Source organism: Crinia signifera, chromosome 6 (assembly GCF_055691185.1).
Source record: "Crinia signifera chromosome 6, ASM5569118v1, whole genome shotgun sequence".
Taxonomy (NCBI): Eukaryota; Metazoa; Chordata; class Amphibia; order Anura; family Myobatrachidae; genus Crinia; species Crinia signifera.
In genome coordinates, this window is record NC_139222.1 from 69,121,468 (window position 1) to 69,140,736 (window position 19,269).

The window sequence follows — 19,269 nt, forward strand, 5'->3', positions numbered from 1 at the left end:
GCACGCACATTCTGTCAGCAGCGGTGGCCCCTCCAAAAATGGACACTGCCTTGAAGGAGGTCCAGTCCGGACCCGCTGTGGGTTGGAGGCCTGTCGTGTAGGTCAGAGGAGTGCGGCACGCTAGGATCTCCATCCGCAACAAGCATGTATCCTTATCCCCAACCCTGGCAATGAGCATGTAAGTCCCCTTGACATGTACTGTAAGTCCCCTTGAAGAGCATGCAACACCTTTCCACAACAGCAATTATGCAGTATACTAAGTCATACTATAAGGTCTGTGAGATATACCTGCATATTTGAGGCCAGACTAAATTTTACATTGCATAGTGACAGCAGAAGCCTAATAACACTTACAGCACTAAAAATATAATCTCTGGATCACACATACTAACATTTGCATAAACGGACAGTATTTATGAAGAGGGTGTAGTTAAGAGGATATCCAGTACTCTACTTTTCTGTGATACTAATCTACTGGATATTACAACTCATCTGACAGCAAGATAATATATGGTCATCTTTCGAATGCAATATGGTGTTGAGATAAGCAGAATCTCTCTTTTTTTAAAGTTCTTATTGACAGGAAAATCAATAAAACACATTACAGTGCGAATGAATCAAGTAACAAAATCAGCCGGTCCTAGTCAAACAAAAATAACTGACGGTATGATGCATATGATCAACGTAATAACATAGAACACGACCGAGCATCTACATAGCAAACACCAACAATTACTTGTCAGAAAGGGGAGTCTTTACTCAAAGATTCTGCGAGGTACCAGGAGGTAGCAGAATCGCTTTTGTTATTAATACTGTACCGTGTTGATATGTGTTTTTTTGTTTTTATTGTGTATGTAAAAAAAAAAGTTGTTTTTATATGTAGTGGTATATGGATTGGTATGACCCAATTCCACAGCGCAGTTATATATTTTAATGCAAAATTGAACACCAACATTACAGTGCCAAACTATTTTTGTATACTAAGTAAGCTGGTCTACATAGACTACATTTTTTCCATTTGGCTTCCAAACTACTACTTTATGCTGGCTGTTTGCAGATCTTGAAAACTACTATTAACTGCTGCAGGAGAAATCATTCTATGGTCGCCGACCATCAAATGATTTCTCCTGCCTTCGCAAATAAAAGTCAGTTGAAACTGACTTTTATTTGCGGGCGCTGGGACGAAGACAGAGTGTGTGTCTGCCCGTGTACCCATGGGAACGCCCAGTGTTTTCATGCAGGGCCGGCGACAGAGGGGGTCAAGAGGGACAAGTGTGATGGGCCCCAGAGCTTCCATGCCTGTACGGGGTGCAGTTTAAATCCCGGCGGTCAGGATCCCGGCGTTCACCATGTACAACAAATCTGGGGCACCCTTGTTCTAGATTATTACCCCAGTTAGCTAAATGTGATTTGTAGGAGCACATGTGCCAGATAAGTGAGAGAACGTACGTGTAGTATGGCTCATTCCATGAAAATGTGGTGCCCAGGACATAATAGAAGTTGTGCATTTGTATATGGGACTAAATTGTAATCTCCATTCCAGAAATAACATTATAGCTGGGACACGTGAAGCGTTATGACTCTGCAGTATACTGTATGAAAGGATCAATAATCCCTTACAGCTGAGCTTTTTCACAGCCTTCTCCAACTTTTGTCACAGGAAGTTTTTGGTTAATGTGGAATGAATCGAAGGAAAAATAACAAAAAAGGATCAATGTTCAGGTCTCTAATTTTATAAACTTCCGGAAAACCTCAGTGACTCAATGGACGGTGCTTAGGGCTCACTGATGCCTAGATAAACATTTTATCTATAACACAAGACACCTTCAGTACAGTATGTCTGCTTTATACTTTAACAAGTTGTCTTCCAATAACACAGTGCCAGGTCCTCCGGGGACACCATCTGCTCCCACCTAGTGTGATGGCTGTTACAACCCTCTGCCACCAAAGACAATTTGTCATTGCTCTGTGTAAAGGTTATTGGTGTAGTTTCATAGTTCTAAAACAAAATCAATTTTTCAACATTTGTCAGTATTTGAATTAATACTTTTTCAAAATGAGTGAAAGTATGTAGAAAGCTTACCAGCACTCGACCTGTTAGTGTCTGAGCTGAAATCATCACACCAGCCCAGTCTTTTACAGATGTCATCCATCCCACCTCGGCCACAGCCAAGACCTCTTCTTTTTCATCGGTTGGCTTGTTGTCCCCATCGGTTACTTGGGTGCTGACTGGTTGCGCAACTTTCTGTACCTCCTGTTGAAGAGAAAACGAACTTTGAAACTACAAAAAATGACAGTCATATTGTCATATCTCAACAATCAAATCACTTTGCACAAGTTGTCAGCATGAGCTATTGGATATAAATAAACAAGTATAAAACACAGTATGTAACAATGACTTCACAATGGCACAAGCAAGGACCAACTATATCTATCAACAGATGTTAAGATAAAGATACACGTCGTTAACAGGTGCACAACCGACCAGGTAGGAAAAAGACCAGTAAGTGCTTCATTGCAAGCTGCTTCTAATGGTGTGTACACACGGTCAGATGTGCCTTAAGATACTATCCACGATCCGATCAGATCGGATCGTGGATAGTATCTTAAGGCACATCCGATTTGCATACAAGTCTGACTATATAGTGCAGATCTGCACTATATAGTCAAGGCAGACAAGACTTTCTGCCTTGCGATACGTGAACGCGCATTAGAATCGGATCGGGATCGCAAGGGTTAAAACTGACATCCGATTCCGATGTTGACTATATCGTCAACATCGGAAGGCAAAAAGTACCTTGTGTACACACTAATCCATACCTTTGGTCTATATGCATCAAACTCAAAGCAGCTAATTAGTTAAGTACAGCCCAAAGCAACATGTGCTGTAACCAGGACACCTTAAAGTCATGTGCATGGCACCATATAGTTCTGGTACGGTACCGACACCTCCTTTTACAAGCATTTTCATTAATAACTATGTAAATGTTCCTACAATTCATCTATATCTGGCCATACATTTATGTGATTTTACCCAGGAATCGGGTCGATAAATCAGGGCTAAATCAGACAAATTGAATGTGTTTTAGATCCGATCCAGTCCACGGTCTCGCGCATTGAATCAGAGCCCCTACATCGCAAATGCTGCACTTAGGATCTGTCAGACTGGACAGCCTCCAGCAGCACCTGCTGGGATCGCATGAAATATTTAGCATGCAAAAGGACCGCATGTGATCCTGCCAAGGGGTTCAACTGCCACTTCTCCCCTTGGAGAAGTGGCAGTAATGTATGGGGCTTTTATTTACATAAAAATAAGTCATTGCTATAAAAAAACAAAGGGTACTTGTTTCCTAGCACGGCCACAATCGCGGCCATCGGGGGTAATTTTTAGTGGCCTGCGACGCGACCGACGCGATGCCCCCGATTTTTTCCATTGAAAACAGTGAAAATCGCGTCGGTCGGGTCGTATGCGGCCAAAAATGCTTAAATGGTCCACCCGCGATGGCCGCGATTTCCCCATAGGGAACAATGTTAAATGCCTCAATTTACCCGCGATGACCGCGATTTCCCATAGGAAACAATGTTAAATGGGTCAATTTACCCAAATCATCATAGGGAAGAATGGTAAATGGGCCAGAAACCCCCCCAAAAAACCCTGACCAGTGAAATGTCCCCCCAAAAGTAGTTTATGCCACCCCGCGATCAACGTGAACCGTCCTCCGACCTTTTCATACCCCCACTATCCACGTCGGCGTGGAGTTGAGAATAGAATAGTGTGCCGAGCGCAGCGAGCCCCGCGAGGGGACGCGGATACCTTCACAGGTAAACGCGTCCCTTCGCGGGCTTCACAGGTGTCCGCGTCGCCATGGACACCTGGGAAGCCCGCGAGGGGATGCGTATAACTGTGAAGGTATCTGCGTCCCCTCGCGGGGCTCGCTCGCCACGCTCGGTGGCTCGCTGCGCTCGCCACACTATTCTATTCTCAACTCCACGCCGACGTGGATAGTGGGGGTATGAAAAGGTCGGAGGACGCGTACCGCCGCCGCTCGCCACGCTTCGGGTTCACGTTGATCGCGGGGTGGCGTATAGTACTTTTGGGGGGACATTTTAATGTTCAGGGGTGTTTTTGGGCCATTTAACATTGTTCCCTATGATAATTTGGGTAAATTGATCCATTTCACATTGTTTCCTATGGGAAATCGTGGTCATCGCGGGTAAATTGAGGCATTTAACATTGTTCTCTATGGGGAAATCGCGGGCATCGCGTCTGGCCCATCGCACCCGATTTTTTAGTGCCTGCGATGGCCCCGATTTTACCTCCGATGACCGCGATCATGATCGTTGTGGCCGTGCTAGGAAACAAGTACCAAACAAAGAAAAAAAAACGAGTTCTGGTAAATAAGGAAGCTTCTGCTTATGGCAATGAAAAATATAGGGGGCGAGACTGCTGAGTGTTCTGAGCAATGTGGATCGCTGAGCACACAGCAATGTGTCAGCATACCACCCAACTGTCCCGCTTACCGCGGGAATGTCCCAGTATTTGGGGACGTTCCCGCATCCCACCCGAGCAGAATAGATGCTGTGCAGCGATGCAGAGCGATGAAAACCAGGGGCCTTAGGACGCATCATCCTGTGAGACCATGCCCCCTTTTTATAGACCATGCCCCTTTTCAGGTGCGAGCGTGGCACGGGTCCCGATCCAGGGGGACCTAAAGTTGGGAGATATGGGTCAGTGCTGTGTGCTGAGCGAGCTGTCAGGGGCAATGTTGGGGCATTTTCTAAGCGATCTAGGGGTAGATTTATTAAGCTCGGTGAAGTGATAAAGTGGTTTTTATCACTGACCAATCAGTTCCTACCTGTCATTTTTCAAACCAAGCCTGTAACTTCACAGTTAGGAGCGGATTGGCCGCTGATAAAAACAAGACACTTTATCACTTCACTGAGCTTTATAAATCTGCCCCCTAGTGAGAAATGCACCTGATTAAATAAATAACTTATTTGCCATGTAATACAAGCAGTATGTATGTTTGTTATTAGCACAAAGCTAAAGGAGAGCCTAATTTACTTAAACAATCATGTTAAAAGCACATTAATACATTTGTACTAAGTTTCACAGTGCAAAGACTAAATAGAATGCATGTACAGTACAACAAGGCAGCATATTGAAAATTTTATTTTGTCTGTATAAGATCTTAACATGCATCTTGAACCATTTTTAATTCACAACTCTGTCACTAAAAATATATGAGCTTTCAACGGACTAATCATTTTCCGTAAGTTAAATATGGGTTATATGGCCTGTGTTTTTAAAGAAACATCATAACAGACACAAAATGGATTGTTTTGACATCACACAGAAATCTTTTGATAAAAAAAAAAAAAAAGATTTCAGTGCTGTACTTAAAAGGTATAATTAAACACTTTCTGATCAGTAAGAAAAGCAAAACTACAATTGTGAGTTAGTGGTGTATTCAAATATGCAAATACAAATAAAAATCTTAAGCAAAATAAAGTAATAGATATTATAAAAAAAAATATATGATTTTTAAATGAGTATCAAAAACCATTTAAAAAAAATAATCCAACAAAACAGCTTGTAAATACAAAAGCATTATATTGAAACATCTCTGTATATAGGCCCTTATTCTGGTTGGTGCGGTAATGTCCGCGTGCGTTCGTGCCGCCGATGTTTTGTGTCTGCGCATGTGCAGAGGCGTCTCTGCGCATGTGCGAGCGGGACGCACGGCCACATTCCGCATGAAATGTGTACACTACGAACAGGGGGTGGAGAGGTGCGTGAAGGGCTGTTTGGGCTCATTACCATATGTTTACACCCCGCGTTTCATGGGCGTTCCCATGAAAACGCTGGGCGTACGTATGGTAATGCGGCTGTGACGCACGTGTAGGGGGCGGACATATGACATTGCCGGATGTCAGCTGCCCGCCCAGATCCCTGCTTTTGCACGGAGAAATGCCCGTGTGATCTGAGGTAGCGGGAGCTGGCGGACCACTCGGTCCTGCATTCGATGGTCTGCGACCATCGAATGATGGGGGAGGTTCCAAGAGATGGAGGAGTTGTATCCGTGAGAAATCCACTCGTGCTCCGTGCGGTCAGCGGCTTACCGCATTCGGACGGAGTGAGCGATCCGTACGAAAGGCGGGGTTTAGGACGCACGGTCCTGCCCGCATATTTGGCTCCGTCCGCACCGACCAGAATAAGGCCCATAGAGTGAACAAGCCCTGCTTGGTAGCATCTCTCCTGGATGCACGCTCTTTAAACAAGCATCACATAAGGTTATCTGAAAAACAATTGCAAAAAATAATGGAAAAGTTGTTGCATGGCCGAGCACTTTTACTTTAGTGGAACGCCAATTTATATTGCTAAGTGAGCCTCCAGGGCTTGTAGTGAATGAGATTCCTAACAACCCAATGGCTTTTTGTCATTGCATCCCTTACTTCCACATGAAGGTTAGAAAAGCACCATGAATTAGCCAGAGCCTAATTTTCTCACATATATTTCTGTGATTATAAATGATAAGGAGACAAAAGAGAACACTTTCCAATTTTATATTCAATTCTGGAATTCTTCATCTTTTTAGTCCACTGGGAACAAAGGGCTACTTATGCTGTCACACGAATGTTAAACATTCACCAGTCCACTAAAAAGGATCAAAGCAAAATTGCCACCTACAGTCATAGCTGTCAACTGTTCCTAATTTCCAAGGTCAAAACCAGGTGTTAAATATTAACCTACCATCTGCACAATTCAATTCTAGTAAATAGTTATTCTGAATACATTTATCACAGCAACATATTTAATAATAGTTTTTATTTTTTTGAATTATGTTTCTAAAGGAGAACACTGTTCAGTCATAATAAGACAATGTAGGTCAGGTAAATAATGTTTACCAGCAACATAGTAAGGTGCATAAAACCCAAACCTACATCTAGTAGACCTCCGACGGCTTTCGAGGGCATGTATTTAGATTTTTCCCACCCGTTGCACTATCTATCAAGATGCTATAGATTTTTGATCGAATATAAGTTCCCAGACCTCCCGTAATATGCAAATTAAATAGAGGACTGGGAAAAAGTTTCCAGGCCACTTTTGTTAACTCGGTTAGTTACTCAGTGATTGAGACGCAAGTTTAAAGTTTTATCATGCTGGTACAGAAGCCCTTTGACGCTTGCTAGAATGATCCCTGGTGTACCTGACAATGTTGGGGATGTGGCAATGGCACAGGTTCCCCAATGCATATTTGGTGGGAGTGCCTTTCACTTTGCCCTTTTTGGAATAATGTTATTTCAATCTCTAGGTTGATTGTCCTGACTTCTGCTCCGAGCCCGCTTTCTGGCTTCTAAATTTAGTGCTGGGTTCCCTATCAACGTATCAACAAAAATCCCTATTAGAATTCCTTAACAGTTCTGCCAAATCAATTATTCCTGTTCGGTGGTGATGTACTAGGCCCCCCTTAATGTAAAGGAGTGGTTTAGCAGGAAAGCTTTGTACATGACTATGGAAGAGATGAGGGTGACACCGGAAAGCCAACAGAGGTCCACAGCAACAGAGTTGTCATGGATTGATTTGGATTCTTCCCAGGTAGTCTTAATGAATAGGACTTAGATTGAGTCCTATATTTCTGGCTGTACACCTAGACTATGCATGCTTATTATTGCAATGAGGACACTCACCTCCTTTTGTAGGTTTTATATTGATTTTTGACATGCCACACAATCCCTCCCACCCCTCCCCCTTATTTCTTCATCTCCTTCTTTCTATTTTCTCTCTTGTCATCTTTTTTGGTTACTACTTATATGTTAATTATGTTATTGTTTAAGCAGGATTAGACATGCGAACAGTGGCGTAACTATAGAGGGTGCAGGGGATGCACTTGCTATGGGGCCCGAGGGGCCCCATAACAAGTGCACCCCTGCCTCCTCTAGAGGTACACCACTGGCACACGCGCTGCCTCTGCTTCTTCTCCCTAGCTGGCTGCGCCGCAAAAGCAGAGACAGCAGCAGCAGCTCCCCGCATGAATCAAAGGGCAACTGCCTGTCCGTCTCTTCCCACCCCCACCTACAGCAGTTCCAAGCTAGGACTGGAGGAGGTAGCGCAACGGAACGCTGCCTCTCCTTCTGCTCCCCAGTGAGTGGGGCAACAGCAGCTGCTCCCCGCTGGATACAACAGGTAGCTGCGTGCCTTTTCTCAGGCTCCCACCCCCGCCAACATGATCAATGGGACGCTGCCTCTCCTCCTCAGTGGGCAGCGTGTAAGCAGGGACTGCAGCCGCTTCCCGCAATACGCAGCTGCCTTTCCTCCTACCCACCGCCATCAGCAGCTCAGAGGGAAGCTGCATCTCCTTCTGCTCCTCAGCGGGCAGCAGCGCCAGCACCAACACATCGTTAACCTGGCCAAAGTCAATGGGTTTACTGGTAGGATTGAGTCACTGCCTGGGGGAAGGTGATAGTAGTGGTCTTAATGTGCCATGCTGCAGGGTTGGGATGTACAGGCTATATGTATGGAACCAGTGTACATGTATGTGTGTTTGTATTTGAGAGGCAGTGTAACTTTATGTATGAATGTCTATCAGTTAAGTATACTTCCCCTGCCCCACTCTAACCCTCCCTGCCCACAGCCTAAGCCCCCACAGCCTGACCTAGCCCTCCATGCTAATGCCTAACCATCTTGCACCTAACCACTTCCGCCTAGCAGCCTAGCCCCCCTTCTAGGTGCCTAAAACTAACCCCCCCCCATTGCCCAACCCTAATTAATCCAGTAGTGCCTAAACCTAAACCCCCCCCTTTCCCCAGCCGCACACTACCACTCCCTGCATTTTTACCAATCGGGATTCTGGGTGTTGGGATTCCAGTGTGAGCATCTTGATCCATTTTGATGTTCCAGAACCAGTCTTCTGACAGCAATTGGGATGCCAGCATCAGTATACTGAACGCCAGCATCCTAACTGCCGGGACTACATCCCATGTGTACATACATGTACAGTATGAATATATTATATATATATATATATATATATATATATATACACACTATGCATTGTGGTGCAGCATTAAAAGTTGTGGGGGGCCCCTTAAAAATTTTGCTATGGGGCCCACAATGTTCTAGTTACGCCCCTGCATGCAAACAATAGGTTGTTTATATTTTCTGGGATCTTATTTTTGGTTTCAATAGCTTTCATCTTCGGCTTCTTTATGACCATAGGACAAACTCCCATTTCACTTGCACTGTATCCCACTGTATTGCCTGCTTCTACTGTTTATTATGTCAAAACTTAAATAAAGTTTGTCATAATGTCATGTCAAAACATGAATAAATGTAATTAAAAAAATAATAAAATATTATGTCAAACCTTCAATAAGTTTATTGAACCCCCCCCCCCCCAACCCTACAAAAAGAATGAATAACCTCAACTATACATACATAATACTATAGAAACTGTATTCGAATATCACAATTATTACCAATAAAGATGGTTTCCAAAGTCAGATCTCAAAGAGGAGGTACAGTACTGTATACCAATTGGCCTGTGGTTTTATTTTGAAAATGTATGATAAATGTATTTTATTCCCTCCCTCTCTATCCTGGGAGAAGCTCTGTCTGTTTGTATTGCAACCTCAAAGGAACACAAGGCTGAATCCCGACTGGTAAGCCAGGGTCACCTTGGGAATAGTGGAGTAGAAGGAAATTGCAAGGACATACAGTATATAGGAAGTCACAGAAAAATTAAAGAAGCAATGCTACAAATACAGGCATCTTTTGTCATGTACAGAAGGCAAAGGTTAAGTCTAGTCAATGTCAGAATCCAAACAGCCATTTGGGTGACTGCAACTAAAAATCTCAAAAGAGAAGTAGTTTATGCTAATCAATGATCAAACATTTAATTTGTTTATACAGTAAATTGGACAGTACCTTGACGGTCAGTCTATAAATCTGGGAATATAACCTCTCTTCTGGGTTAAACAATGAGATCTGACTATCTGTAATGCACACAACCCATACTGCAGGGCCAAGTCTGTATTTAACATAGGACTAAGGTAGTCAAAAAATAGTATTTTCTTCAACAGAGTTGGCCTCATGGAACTATAAATTATTTTAATATGCAGATGTGAACGTGTTAGCAAGGTCTTTCTATTACAAGTTTGCAGCTATGAAGCAGGGACTATAATATTCAAGGCACAAATAAACAGAATATTCTGACTCACTAATACCCTTTCACACCGCACAAATAACCCGGGTCTGACCTGGGTTGATGTGCAGTGTGAAGGGCAATTTGCAAAAACTCCGGTCCAGCAACTCGGCACTCCAACCAGGGTTAAAAGAAAGGTTTTATCCGGTGATGGTAGAGTTCCCTAAAGTTAACAGAACTCCCTCCTTCCAACTCTAGCTCTCTTTATCAAGGTATAAAGAAAAAGAGAGATAATCTCGAAACACATTGGCAGGAGGGAGTACTGTTAACTGGAGGAAACTCTACAATCAATGTACCTCTGAGGAAAGGTAAAACCCAATCTTTTTATCTCACCAGTGCTTACATACGTTTTTTTCTTTGCACTGCTTTGGGACTGCCAACCCACCGAGGTACCTGTGACCCATCTTGTTTTAATTTTAGATCATTGTTTTAACCTTGGACTATTTTTTATCACTTCATACATTGCACTGTTGTCAGAATAAACCTTTTAAAAAGGGACACGTGGCATTTCCAAAGAAACCTTTATAAAAACAGTACCGCATATGACAATGAGTACCGGTACGCATTAAAAATCAAAGTTACCTTGATGGGTGTATATTACATATCTTTTATTCAAGTTAAGATAGGTATCAATTATTGGCCACTACTCATGTACTTTTAAAGAAACCGTGATGTGCTTCCCCTAACTTTGCTAATATATAAGTGAGGTATGCCAATAAGAAGACAACATTACCCATAAATGACCAGTAGTTTTGTTGTTCAAATTCAGTTTTCCTCCACACAAAAGTAATAACCGACCACATATTTTTCTCTTCACATACCATAACATAATTCCTCAGAGAAAAATAAAGTAGTACCAGTGTGAGAAACTTAAAAGAACATCCCCACCATTAAGGAAAAGTACTCACAACCATATTCATACTATTTTCTCACAGGCTTATTTATTAGCGCCACTTTTCTGCACACCTAAAGAATTATTTTCTGATCTGACTGGTTGGAATTCATGAGTGAAATCTCCAAAAATTAGACGGCTAACTACATCCTGCCTTCCCCAGCCGTGGCCAAATACAAAGGCGGCATCTAGTGAAAATATTGTTGCCAGCACTGTCTATTTGGACAGGAGGTAGCACCACTGCGAAGCCGCTCATTGCTCTAGCCCAGGGCTGGGCAACACCGGCCCTCCAGATGTTGATGAACTACACATCCCAGCATGCCTTGCATCAGTTTCAGCATGGCCACATAGCAAAACTAATGCAAACCATCCTTGGATGTGTAGTTCATCAACATCTGGAGGGCCGGTGTTGCCCAGCCCGGCTTTAGCCCCTTCTACACATGGGGCGATTCTGCCTAACCTTCTAGGCGATATTGATGATGTAGTAAAAATTGCCTGGAAGAATCACCCCGTGTGTACATGGCTTTAAAGAAAGGTGTCTATATTTGTTTGTCTATTTGTAACAGAAATGGATTCTAGGGTCACTGTACCAGCATAGTTTGTGGGGGCACATGCAAAATGTGCTTTTGGATGCACTATTAGATAAGATAGGTAAAAAGTAATGATGGGAATGTAAATAGTGCTGTTGTGTTAAATGGCACATTTTGTGATCACTCTCTTTGGCAAAAGAAAAGCAAAAGAACTACCACCGCACGTAATTTATCTCTTTTAAGCCATCTTTCTTTGTCTTGACACACACTGTACTGCAATCTCCTAAATTACATGACACAAGCTTTTGTCTTATTTTTATCCAAGTCTTCTGCTCCAAAATGTCACACTGTGGAAGTGGAAGCAGGATGCTATCATGAAGGACACTTCTGTAACTCAAACTTTCCCTGATTATCTTTAGTCACCTTTACTTCAGCATTCTGGGATCGCTATACATATTTATATAGATCTCTTCAAACTAAGATAATTTCATACCTTCCAACATGACCCTCTCCAGGAGGGACACAATGCACGGTTTCTGTACTTCCTTCTAAATTTATGATTGCTATCACCTGTTTTAAACAGGTTAATTTATAGCAAAGGTGTTTCACAACAGGTGATGGCAATCTTAATTTAAGAGGGAAGTCCAGAAACAGAGCATTCTGTCCCTCCTGGAGAGGGTCATGTTGGGAGGTATGTAATTTTACTGAATCTTGAAGCGCCATATAGATTCTAATATTATAATAGACTGTATTCCTACTTGTGGTTTTAAAGCATTTTATTACTTTGCTCTGTTTGTTAATTATGATTATTAAAATGTGTTCTATGATCATAAGTATATGGAAGTTTGTAGAGGTCGGCAGGGCCGACCAAAAAAAAGGGGTGGGGGGGGGGGGGGGGGGGGGGGGAAAGAGAATCAGGCACAGTTTGCCAAGACTCAGGCATGTGAGGGGGGCCCGGGTATTAATATCAAGTCTTTAAAGTGCAAAATCATTTATAGACCTTTTATATTCTAAGTGTTCTCCCTAAAAAAAAAAAAAGATACATTTACTAACATTGTATTTATCTGCCAAATTTTCACTGAGCCACAGCCTTATTTGTATCTTAATAAACATTAAAACCAAACATTGCATAAAGTTGAACTGGCAAGAATACATATACCAAACAATAAATGACCATCTGAAGGAGGAATGGGAGGTATGTGCATCTCTATGGGCATTAGAATATATGACAGCTCAATATGCTAGCTCAGTGCTTATAGCTCCATTCAGAACTGCCTAATCAATACATCTAATGTGCACAGGGCTGCACAATATTAAAACTACATTATTGATCAAGAATAAGATTACTAATAACTCATAATGTATATCACAATCTATGCATTTCCTTATAGCCTAGAAAAACCTTGAAAATGAGTTTACTGTATTAGATGATGCCATGGTGAAGTTCGCTATAGCAACAGGTCTGTTACAATCTTGCTCAGAATAGTCAACATCTGGGTACACACTTTACAATGTGTAGGCGTGCCACAGTAAGTCAGGCTGGTTTTTTCTACAAAAAATAAATAAATTAACAATTTTAGGGAAAAATCTAACTTGCTCTGGGTGTACATGAAAAAAAGCTGTAATGTTTTCTATAGAAATCACTGCATCTTATTTTCAGTCCTTTAACTGAATTGCAAAACACAGCGGCTGCTGGAAAACCCCAGCCCTTCCCCCCATAATGGCCTATTTTCTTGTGTGTATCCATGTATTTTTGAGATGCATGAAACTCAACATATATGCAAAAGTATATATATATATATATATATATATATATATATATATATATATATATATATATATCGGTGGGTGACGACCGGCACTTGGTACAATTGAATGGCAACAGGGAGGTGCCTTCCACAATATAAGTATAGTGGTAGTGTTTTCAAGTAAATGAAGACTGGAGGCGGCACTCTCAAACAATGGCAAACTTGTATTCAAAACATGCAAAAAGTCAAAAAATCATGCAAAAAGTCACAGCAAAGGTGGTGTCAGCATTTAGAATGTCGACAGTTTCGAGGCTTGCGCCCCTTCCTCAGGACTGCTGACAGTGCAATATAGCAACACATAACATCAAAACTGATTCTCTGCACTTCTCATGTGTCTTTTACGGCATACATGCAGTGTGCAAATGAACCCCAAGCTGTATAAAATGACACACATACAGATTTTATTGCCTGTGTCCATGGAGATGATTAAAATTCTTCCTCTCTTTGATTATGGTCAGTATCTGTGACCATACTAAGAACATTCTCTGCTTGCCTGTCATATGACAAATGGCCTCTACATTCTTATAGCTTTATTGCAGGAATAAATACTCGCTGCAGAGGCAGTTGCGGCTCAAAAAGCAATCCCAAATCAATAAAGCCCAGAGGTAAATATTGACTTTATAGCATATATTACAGGCGCTACACTTTATTTAAAAGGCATAAAACATAAACAAAAACTTTATTTTGAAGAATTTATCACTGAAAGTAAATCAGGTATTAACCATCTTTTTTTCAATGCCTTAGGTGAAAAGCATACAGTCCACCATTATTTAAGTAAATGATCCCCTGTAAAAAAAGTTGGTGGGGTACTCACAGCAATAAAAACTAAACACAAACTTGTGAATAGGGAGGCTGATCCTAGGGAAAAAATTTAATCCAACAAGCCTCCATTTTGGGAAATGCTTTGCCATTGTCAATCCGCATCCCCACCCTTGCAGCTAAAAGGGACACTCTCTTGTGGGGATATTCAATCTCCCGCCGGTATTCCAGACAGGGGAAATGGTGGTGGGGCCCTAATCAATGCTGTCTTTGAACAGCATTGAACAGAGATCTCGGCAGAACGTGCCCGACTTCACAAGCAGTCGAGCACGTTCTGGCGAGAAGGGCCGGGAATTGACAAGCTCAACAGGTATTGTCTACTATTTTTGTCGTTCATACTGATGGCAAAATTGGCTCACATGTGTTGCACATTTTTTTCTATACTTTGTGAGTTCCAAAAATAAAGAATTGATAAAACTCTGGAAATGACTATATACTTACTATATACATTACACTAAAAGGCAATCCAGTTAATAAATCAATGTGCTGGAAGTATAATGCTGGGTACACACCAAAACGATTTTGGCACAATCCCATCAATCTGGATCCAATTCAGACTGATTGGATGCAGATTGGATGCAGATTTGGTCAAAATCGTTTGGTTGGATCTGAATTGGATCCGAATCCGATCCTACCTGCTGCAGGTACGATCTGTAAAAGATCCATTCATCTGAATACAGAGGGGATCAAATTGTATGCAAATTGTATGCAAATCGTACCGGTTTGCATACGATTTGCATCCAATCCAAATCGTTTTGGTGTGTACCCAGCATTACAGTCAAACATCATATATTAGCCTGACCCTAGGGTCAGTATGGCAATCTATCAGTAGATAGAGGAAAGCAAATTTCCTTAAATAAATGGTTCAGCAATTACCATACTATGGTAACAACCAGAGGCGTAGGGAGGGCGGAGCCACCGGAGCTCACGCTACGGGCGCCGATTGGTGGAATGGCGCGGCCGGCCCGCCCCCCCTCCGCAAAGGATACTGCCGGTGCCCGAGGAGTTAATGGAGCCCGCTGCCGCTGACACGGATGCAGCTGTTTTTTTTTTATGTATAGTGCTGCGGCAGCCGGCAGCGAGCTCCCAGCATGAAAACAGAGCTCTGTCCCCCACGTGCCCGTCTGCGACAGCAGGAGGACGGGAGCTTCGTCCTTCCTCTGCCTAGCAGTAGAAGCTCCACCCAATCAGCCGGGCAGCTATCATTTCGTCCCCCTTCCGCCCGGCACCTCCGTCCACGGCCCTGCATGTGATCTAGAAACTACCTGCCCTGCCAGCTTTGTCCACGCAGCAGCTAGGCACCCTCTGCCCAGCACCTCAGTTCCACCCTCTGCCGACTCCAGGTAACTCTGTCCCCTCTCTTCTTCCTCTGCCCCCAGGCTGTGTGACATGCAGTGTAAGCTGCAGCACTTCCAACTGCCACTGTGTATGGGTGCATGTGTGTAGGTGGCACTATGGGGGCATATGTGTATGTGGCAATACTGAGGGGGCATTATGTATGTAGTACTACAGGGGCATTATGCATTTGGCACTATGGGGGCATTATGCATGTGGCACTATAGGGGCATTATGCGTGTGGCACTATGGGGGGGCATTATGCGTGTGGTACTAAGGGGGGGCATTATGCGTGTTGGTAGATTCCGTTACAGTGTTTTATATAACGCAGCAGATTCCGTTACAGCGTTTTATATAGCGCAGCAGATTCCGTTACAGCGTCTTATATAGCGCAGCAGATTCCGTTACAGCATCTTATATAGCGCAGCATATTCCGTTACAGCGTCTTATATAGCGCAGCAGATTCCGTTACAGCGTCTTATATAGTGCAGCAGATTCAGTTACAGTGTCTTATATATCGCAGCAGATTCCGTTACAGTGTCTTATATAGCGCAGCAGATTCCGTTACAGTGTCTTATATAGCGCAGCAGATTCCGTTACAGCGTCTTATATAGCGCAGCAGATTCCGTTACAGCATCTTATATAGCGCAGCATATTCCGTTACAGCGTCTTATATAGCGCAGCAGATTCCGTTACAGCGTCTTATATAGTGCAGCAGATTCAGTTACAGTGTCTTATATATCGCAGCAGATTCCGTTACAGTGTCTTATATAGCGCAGCAGATTCCGTTACAGTGTCTTATATAGCGCAGCAGATTCCGCTACAGTGTCTTATATAGCGCAGCAGATTCTGTTACAGCGTCTTATATAGCGCAGCAGATTCTGTTACAGTGTCTTATATAGCGCAGCAGATTCCATTACAGTGTCTTATATAGTGCAGCAGATTCTGTTACAGTGTCTTATATAGCGCAGCAGATTCCGTTACAGCGTCTTATATAGTGCAGCAGATTCCGTTACAGTGTCTTATATATCGCAGCAGATTCCGTTACAGCGTCTTATATATCGCAGCAGATTCCGTTACAGTGTCTTATATAGCGCAGCAGATTCCGTTACAGTGTCTTATATAACGCAGCAGATTCTGTTACAGCGTCTTATATAGCGCAGCAGATTCTGTTACAGCGTCTTATATAGCGCAGCAGATTCTGTTACAGTGTCTTATATAGTGCAGCAGATTCCGTTACAGTGTCTTATATAGCGCAGCAGATTCCGTTACAGTGTCTTATATATTTCAAATGTAACATGCCAACACATGTTAGCCACGCCCCCAATTCATTACCGGGAGGAGGGGGGGGGGCGCGAAATATGCCCTTGCTCCGGGCACCATGGCACCTAGCTACACCGCTGGTAACAACACATTAGCAGAAAAATATCAATATATACATGGCAATCTATAATTATAACTCAAACACAGCTTTTAACCAATAGAAGCAATACAGAAACTTATAATGTAGCTAGGTATCCAGCATTTAGATTTACTAGCCAGCTTATACTGTAGATATGGGTGTATTTTTTTTGTAGTCAGAGCAATCTGAATATATAAAGGACTATTTCTGGTCTTTTTAAAAAAAAATATACATAAAAGCTATTACAGTACAGATTTGGTTATTTCACTTTTACATGATTTGCTACAGTGTGTGTAAAAACAAGAGTGTGAGTGGGATTGCAGTAGGAATTTGATATGAGTTGTTGAGCTAAATGTTTTAATATCATTAAACAGATTATGGGCCAGGTGTATTAAGCTTTAAAAAGTGGAGAGTGTTAAACAACCAGCTCTTACCAGTCATTTTTCAAACCCAGCCATTGCAGTTAGGAGCTGATTGGATGCCTGTTTATCACACTTAATTTTATCACTTTTTAAAGCTTGATACATCTGACACTTTGGGGGGAATTTAATAGGATGAGAGATTCAGAAAGTGAGAGATTTGGCAATGATTGCAACTTTAAAAAAAAACCTGGAGATTTCTTACCAAATCTCTCACTTTCTGAGATATGCGTGGAAATAGTAGGAAGATAGGAATACATTTTTTGTCAAGGGATATGCAGTGTGTCCTCACCACCCACACTGCCAAGGAGCAGCATCTGTAGGAGAGGTTGGCACATGTATGTCCCTGCTAAATCACAGGCTTGTTGTCATCATCCAGAAAAGCAGCCTTGATGCTGTAGAAATTATGGAAACAAGATGCAGATGATCAGAACGGCAGCAGGAAAGGTGACCGCATAGCAGTGTGTGTGGGGATATAGAAACAGTGTGGATAGCAGATTGTTTTACTGGACTACATGCCTTCTTCTGGTCAGGGCCGTCTTAACAGCAGTGTAGGCCCCGGCAAAGCAATGCACTGGGGTCCTTACCCATTCTCCCCTCCTAGGGGTGGGGGTGCTATCAGCAGCAGCTTTGATGTCCCACGGGTGGCAGGGGGTGCTCTATCTTCCATTCAACATGTGGGACCCGGAGCAGTAACTTCAGCTAATTACTCCTTTACTGCACAGGTGGTGGGAGGGAGAACACTAACGTGTGGAAGGGGGCATTAAACTGAATGAAGGGCCCCTTGTAAATGACTTCCAGGGAGGTAGGGGGTGTTTATACACAGGGGAGGGTTGGATAATGGAGTGGGCTTAATATTCGTCATTTTCCGGTGGAAGGGCAGCTTGTTTGACCGCAGATATCGCCATTATCTGGAAATAGATTTCTTAGCCTTCATTGGTATAAAAACCTAGAGTTCCAACTTTCAGGAGGTGCTGGGGACTTGGGGATCAGAGATCAGGAGCCAGAGCAATCCATTGACAAAAATATAAAACTGTACAACAGACGTTTGGAGCTGGAGCAGGGACCGGCTGCTGGAAGGCTGATATCTCTGGTTCTGGGCATGATAGAGACAATTCGCTAGTGTCGACAGAAAGGGGAGAGTCCCAGCTTTTGGAATATACTCAGAAAAACTGTAAGTCAGACAGAACCTGACAAATCTGTCTGGGAAGTGCAATAAACAGGTCAGATGTGGACTGCTGCTTTGAAGTTGGATATCTCCAGTTCACCATGGCCGTTTTTCAAAATTCTGGTATCCCTGTAAAAAGGGGATCCTCAGCTACCTTATACACGTGGCCCCTGGGCAAGTGCCCATAAAGCCCATACAAAATGACGGCCCTGCTTCTGGTTAACGCTCAAAGCTGCAAATTTTGCAGCTTTGTGAGTCATTGAAAAGGAGTGGGTAAGTGTAACATATTACAAGGGAAAGGCTGTAGGCAGTACCAAAGCTGCCGAACTGCCATCAAAAACTAAAAAAATAATAATAATTTGTCAAAGGTTAAGAATTTGTGTGTAAGTTAGGGGTACGTCTATTAGGCTAGAAAAGCTTTACTAAAAAATTAGTCAGCCTCTGTTTAAAACAAGTAGTTTATTTTCCTACGAAAACAGACAACAAAAGCTTTCTCCTACGCAATGTGGCTCTTGAACATGCCTTTTTTTATGTGATCTTTTTCATAAGGCCTCCTTCATTATTAGGTTGTCTACATTATCCCATCTTGGTGTTAAAATATACTGTTATTTTATTTATATGAAGAACACATTTATACAATATACACAGTACAGTAATTGGCCATTGCTTATCGCCCCTTGCACACTGCTTA

The 19,269-nt window shown here is 42.7% G+C and overlaps 1 protein-coding gene across 21 annotated transcripts in view; it reads right to left on the minus strand.

The window, feature by feature from the left end:
* The window catches only part of KCNMA1 (potassium calcium-activated channel subfamily M alpha 1), a 459,278-nt gene that overhangs the window by 298,075 nt on the left and 141,934 nt on the right, over positions 1-19,269 (minus strand). For all 21 annotated transcript variants that reach the window (XM_083146231.1, XM_083146240.1, XM_083146230.1 and 18 more), the window contains exon 2: positions 2,084-2,254. In XM_083146231.1, the coding sequence (XP_083002357.1) occupies positions 2,084-2,254 (171 nt within the window). The remainder of the gene's footprint in view (positions 1-2,083; positions 2,255-19,269) is intronic.